Here is a 2480-nt window from a genome sequence, read left to right as displayed (position 1 = left end):
GCCGGCCGAGCGCGCCCACCCCGCCGCTGCGGTCGCGAGGGAAGGCCCCGGAGGCTGGGAGCCTGCCATCGGGAGGGGCGGGGGGCGTCCGCCAGCTCTGGGCTCCGGAGCTCGGGACACCCGCTCCCCAGGAGGAGATCCCGAGCCTCCCCGCCTCCTGGAGCCCAGGAGGGTCCCCGGTTATTGTTCTCCCCACCTCCAGCCGGGGGTCGGGAGTTCAGGAGGCCCTGTCCGCAGAGGAGGGACCCAGAGGAGCCCTTTACCTCCAGGACCCCAGGAAGGGGCCTGGCTATTGTCTCCCTTCCCCTCCAGTCTTGGGGTACAGAGTTCTGGAAGGCCTCTCCCCAGGTGGTGATCTAGAGTCCACCTGCCCCTCAGGAACTCAGGAAGGCCCCCAGTGATTTCTCCTCCCACTTGCCAGCTAAAAGATGGGAATTCTGGAGGCCCCATCCTCTGGAGGCAATCTAAGGGTTCCTCTGCTCCCCAGGAACCCTGGAGGGGACCCAGGTATTGTTCCCCCTACCCTCCAACTACAGGGTCTGGGTTGAGGAGGCCACCCAGGAGCTCGCCCTCTCTGTTTGCTTACCCACTCCCAGCTATGGGGTCGTGGCTCAGTGTGTCCCCTTGCCCAGAAGAGGAGCCAGATGTCCTCCTGACTCCCAGGAACGTATCTATTTATTGTTTGCCTGCAGACACCCAGCTAGGGGGTGGGTAGGTCAGGGCATCTCCCAACAGGTACCTCTGAGCTCTTGCTCTCCAGATGAGGTCCCAGCTATTGTCTCTTTACCCTGAATTCCAGTTCAGGGTCTTTCCTCCGGGAAGGAACACAGTGTGCCCCTGCCCTGGGGCCAGACACTCAGGAATCTCCCCTTGGATGAAATGACCCAGGGGGTTCCCTAGTAATCTAAGAGTCCCTAGGTATTACTTTTGCCTACCCTCCATCTAGGGGTTAGAATTCAGGATCTTCTAGCCAATTGGGAAAACAGGAATATGGTCAACTGTCCCTACCCTTCTGGCTGGCTATGGAGTCCATGGGTCTCCCTGTCCTCTCAACCAGGAGTGGTCCCATATATCTTTTTGTGACCCTCACCCTCTAGCTTTAGGAACAGGCATTCAGGAATCTTCTATCTAAGAGAGAACACAGATGTATTGACACTCCCACTCTGAGCTGTGAGGTCTGGAATTCAGGTTGTCTCCTCCCCTGGAGGCAAGCCAGCGCCACCCTGCCCTCCCCCCCATGACCCAAGAGGGGTACCAAATGTTGTTTGCCCCTCACTCTTATCCCCCAGCCAGGTTCCAGAGCTCAGGATGAGCCACAAGTATACCTCACTATTAGGAACTCCCAAATCTGCCACCCCCAACTCTGGGACAGAATTCAGGCCATGCACTCAAAAGCACAGGAACCCTGACACCCGCCCCTTTCAAAGGGTCAGAAACTAGGACTGTCTCCTCCATAGGACCTAAGCTACCCACTGGAGGAGGCTGAGATGGAGAGAGGGGCAGAGCCATGGAGTTGGGCACTAGAGACCTCCAGTGCTGGGTCCCATGACTTCCATCCAGGTTTGGGGCTGAGAGGGGAGGGGCCCACCATGTCCCACCAAGATCCCTTTACTGGCAGCCTGGCTGGGGAGAGTCAGAAGTCTCTCTATAGTCGGAGACAAGGGAAAGATCTATGTGTATGTTAAGAAGTAGGTTCTGGGCTGGCCCGTGGCTCACTCGGGAGAGTGTGGTGCTGATAACACCAAGGTCACGGGTTTGAATCCCTATATAGGGATGGCCAGTTAGCTCACTTGGGAGAGTGTGGTGCTGACAACACCAAGGGTTAAGACCCCCTTACTGTCATCTTAAAAAAAAAAAAAGTGGGTTCTGGGGGCATGGCTGGTCCCCCTCTCCCATCCGTGCCCAGACTCCAAAAGAGACCCCCTGTTCCACAGAACCTACCTCCACCCATCCTCTGTCCTCACCCTGCAGATCCTACCCCAGAAGCAGCCAGTACTTCCACACCTGCGATGAGGCGCTCAGTCCTGGTCAGGAACCCAGGCCACAAAGGCCCCAGGCCCGTTTATGAAGAGCTTGACTCTGACTCAGAGGACATGGACCCCAACCCAGAAGATCTGGACCCAGTTTCTGAAGACCCAGAGCCTGATCCGGAAGACCTCAACACTGTCTCTGAAGACGTCGACCCCAGCTATGAAGATCTGGAGCCCGTCTCAGAAGATCTGGACGCGGATGCCGAAGCTCCGGGCTCCTTCTTGGGGAACCGTGACTCGGATCCCCAAGATCTCGACCCCATATCTTCGAGTTTTGACCTCGATCCAGATGTCATAGGCCCCGTACCTCTGATTCTCGACCCCAACAGCGACACCCTCAGCCCCGCCGCTCCAGACGTGGACCCCCTTTCCTCCGGCCTCACCGCCGCCCCGCAGGTCCTGGCCACCAGCCCCGCGGTGCTCCCCGCCCCTGCCAGCCCGCCCCGGCCC

General features: G+C 58.5%; 1 protein-coding gene across 1 annotated transcript in view; it reads left to right on the top strand.

Moving 5' to 3' along the window:
• Positions 1-1812: 1812 nt before the first annotated feature.
• ZNF358 (zinc finger protein 358) overlaps positions 1813-2480 on the top strand; it is a 2161-nt gene continuing 1493 nt past the window's right edge. Inside the window, exon 1 of the mRNA XM_008580612.1 lies at positions 1813-2447. Within this exon, the coding sequence (XP_008578834.1) occupies positions 1875-2447 (573 nt within the window). The 5' untranslated portion in view covers positions 1813-1874. The remainder of the gene's footprint in view (positions 2448-2480) is intronic.

This window comes from Galeopterus variegatus, unplaced genomic scaffold (genome assembly GCF_000696425.1).
Source record: "Galeopterus variegatus unplaced genomic scaffold, G_variegatus-3.0.2 Scaffold2133, whole genome shotgun sequence".
Classification (NCBI taxonomy): domain Eukaryota; kingdom Metazoa; phylum Chordata; class Mammalia; order Dermoptera; family Cynocephalidae; genus Galeopterus; species Galeopterus variegatus.
Note: the sequence above shows the minus strand (reverse complement) of the source record. Positions and strands in the feature narration are given on the sequence as shown.